At 44.5% G+C, this 2,500-nt stretch overlaps 1 protein-coding gene across 2 annotated transcripts in view; it reads left to right on the top strand.

Annotated features, from left to right (window-relative positions):
- Positions 1 to 2,500, top strand: part of pax5 (paired box 5) — a gene marked incomplete at its 5' end in the record, with an annotated part of 68,795 nt that overhangs the window by 53,696 nt on the left and 12,599 nt on the right. For both annotated transcript variants that reach the window (XM_079498520.1, XM_079498521.1), the window contains one exon: positions 276 to 402. In XM_079498520.1, the coding sequence (XP_079354646.1) occupies positions 276 to 402 (127 nt within the window). The remainder of the gene's footprint in view (positions 1 to 275; positions 403 to 2,500) is intronic.

The following is a 2,500-nucleotide window of genomic DNA, read 5'->3' as shown; positions in this document are numbered from 1 at the left end:
GATGTGTGAGAGATTGTGTGTGTGTGTGTGTGTGTGTGTGTGTGTGTGTGTGTGTGTGTGTGTGTGTGTGTGTGTGTGTGTGTGTGTGTGTGTGTGTGTGTGTGTGTGTGTGTGTGTGTGTGCTACTGTGTGCGTGTGCGTGTGCGCAGGGTGCAGCACGTTGGGAGACCAGACAGACTATACTACAGTGTGTCCATTCATCTGTCCAACAAAGCCATTTGGAATGTGTTCTGATTTGCTTTATTTTCCTGTTCCAACTTCCCTTGTCTCACCAGACATCCGATTATTCGGCCATGGCGTCACTAGCCGGCGGACTGGACGAGATGAAAAGCAGTTTGGCCAATCCCGGGACAGGGGTGGAGCTAGGAGTCCCAGGACCACAGTCTTATCCGCTGGTGTCGGGTAAGACAGATACTCATCCACTTCCATGTTTGTTTGTTTGTTTGTTTGTTTGTTTGTTTGTTTGTTTTGCCTGATTTAGTTCTGAAGCTGCAGATTCCAAACAGATCTTGTCAAGAGCAAGTTTGAAAAAGGTCAATATAATAAAGGTCTAAATATATAAAGGTCAATAATAATACAAATTGTTGGGGCAATATAACACCTTAAACTCTATATAATACTTTGTTGACTGTTGACTCTGTAATATTAGGCCTGTTCTTTTTTTCAAAACTGAATGTTCGCCCCAGGGACGCTACAGGTTTTAACACAATATATGCCAGGTTCGAGATTTCTCGTATATAGAGCTTAAACCCGCCTGTGCCAATACGAGAAATCTCATCTTTTGTTGATTTCTATTAAAACAGTTTGACGGCCGAGAATTGTTTACTCCAGTTTTCCGATGCTGCGTAATACGACATCCCCGCTATTTGTTTTATGTGTCTAAATCGCATCGCATTAATAATAATAAAAAAAGTCTGCCTCTGCCGCGCAGCAGAGGGAGTTAGCTTTGTGTGCTGATGACGAAACCGGAAATCGAAACTTATGCTGGGCTGCTAGGGCTTCTGGGAAATTGAGCCCAATGCAAGTGGACGGGGGGTTTGTTTGGACTACAACTTGCTCTGCACTTTGGTTTCGTTTCGCATTGTCATGGCCGCTGGTGCATCTGATCATAACAAGACGAACGACCATTTTTTACCCGATTATTTGATTAAAAGGCGGGTTCCGCGGGGTATGGCGTCAAACTGTTAATCCAGAATTAATACTATTATATTTACCGTATGTTTAGCTTCTTTTAGCTTCTCATCTCTAAGCAACGCTTGCTTCCATGGTGTGACGTCATCGACATCCCAAAACTCACGCGCACACAATCTTTAGCGGCTTCAGAGGCTCAGATTGAGGTGATAGGGATGAGGGACGATGTTAGGAGCTCAATAAAAAAATATCGCGACCTCCTGGTTAGCATATTAGCATTTCTAACGCTATAAGGGGGCCTACTGTTGCACGCAAATGGCCGATTACTACTTCTGGTTCACGGAGCCGGTTCACGGGGTCTTCTTCGCAGCATTTTTCGTGCATTCTGTTGGCACTCACAACCTAGGTTCTCAGTGCCAACATTGTGCCATTCATTGTCAATGGCATTTAATGTTTGTGTTAGGACAAAAGTTGGGTTACAAACACCAAAAGCTGGATAAAGCCGCTCAAAAATTGTAAATGGAAAAATTAGTGGATCATGGTAAATTCAGGGGTTGAGTGCAACCTATAAGGCAAAACATTTCAAAATGTCATGCCGTCATCATAATGTGACGAGGTCATCACATTTGAAGGCATCACATTTGAGGGCGAGTGGCTATATGGCCGAATTTAGCCCAAGGAGTGTTTATCGTTCAAAACTATAATGCTTGGAATGGGTTCAGAATCATGAAAACCCCCTAGTTTGACACGTCTCCTGGTTGCTAATGGTACCCCAACTTTCAACCCTCCTTGAATTTACCATGCTCCACGAAATAGTTCATTCACAATTTGTAATAATGTTATTTGGATGACCGTATCACAAAAAACCTATTACTATTGCAATTTATTTTTGGTCACGCCCCCCCCCCCCCCTTAGATTGACTGGCCTATAAATGAAGTCTCCTGTTCCCCCTGCCCTCCGCTCACTGCACTGAGGGGCCCTGGGACACGCAGTGGTTAATTAAGAGTAGACCAGGGGAGCACTTGGACAAGGCCACGGCATTCCCTCCTCTAATGAGGGAATCATAGAGCTGGGACTGTGGGAAAACTAGGAATCACGTCTCTTTTTTTCCTGCCTCCCAAACCACCAAGGAATATTACCTGCCCAAGCCGAGTGAGAGGAATGGAGAGTGAGAGCAAATTTCCATTTATGCTTATGCACGCAAACACACATATTCATATTCACGCACACGCACACACACACACACACACACACACACACACACACACACACACACACACACACACACACACACACACACACACACACACACACACACACACACACACACACAGCAGCACTATACATTTTCCTGTGATTTTCCTCAGA

Source organism: Electrona antarctica (genome assembly GCF_951216825.1).
Source record: "Electrona antarctica genome assembly, chromosome: 4".
NCBI lineage: Eukaryota > Metazoa > Chordata > Actinopteri > Myctophiformes > Myctophidae > Electrona > Electrona antarctica.
Note: the sequence above shows the minus strand (reverse complement) of the source record. Positions and strands in the feature narration are given on the sequence as shown.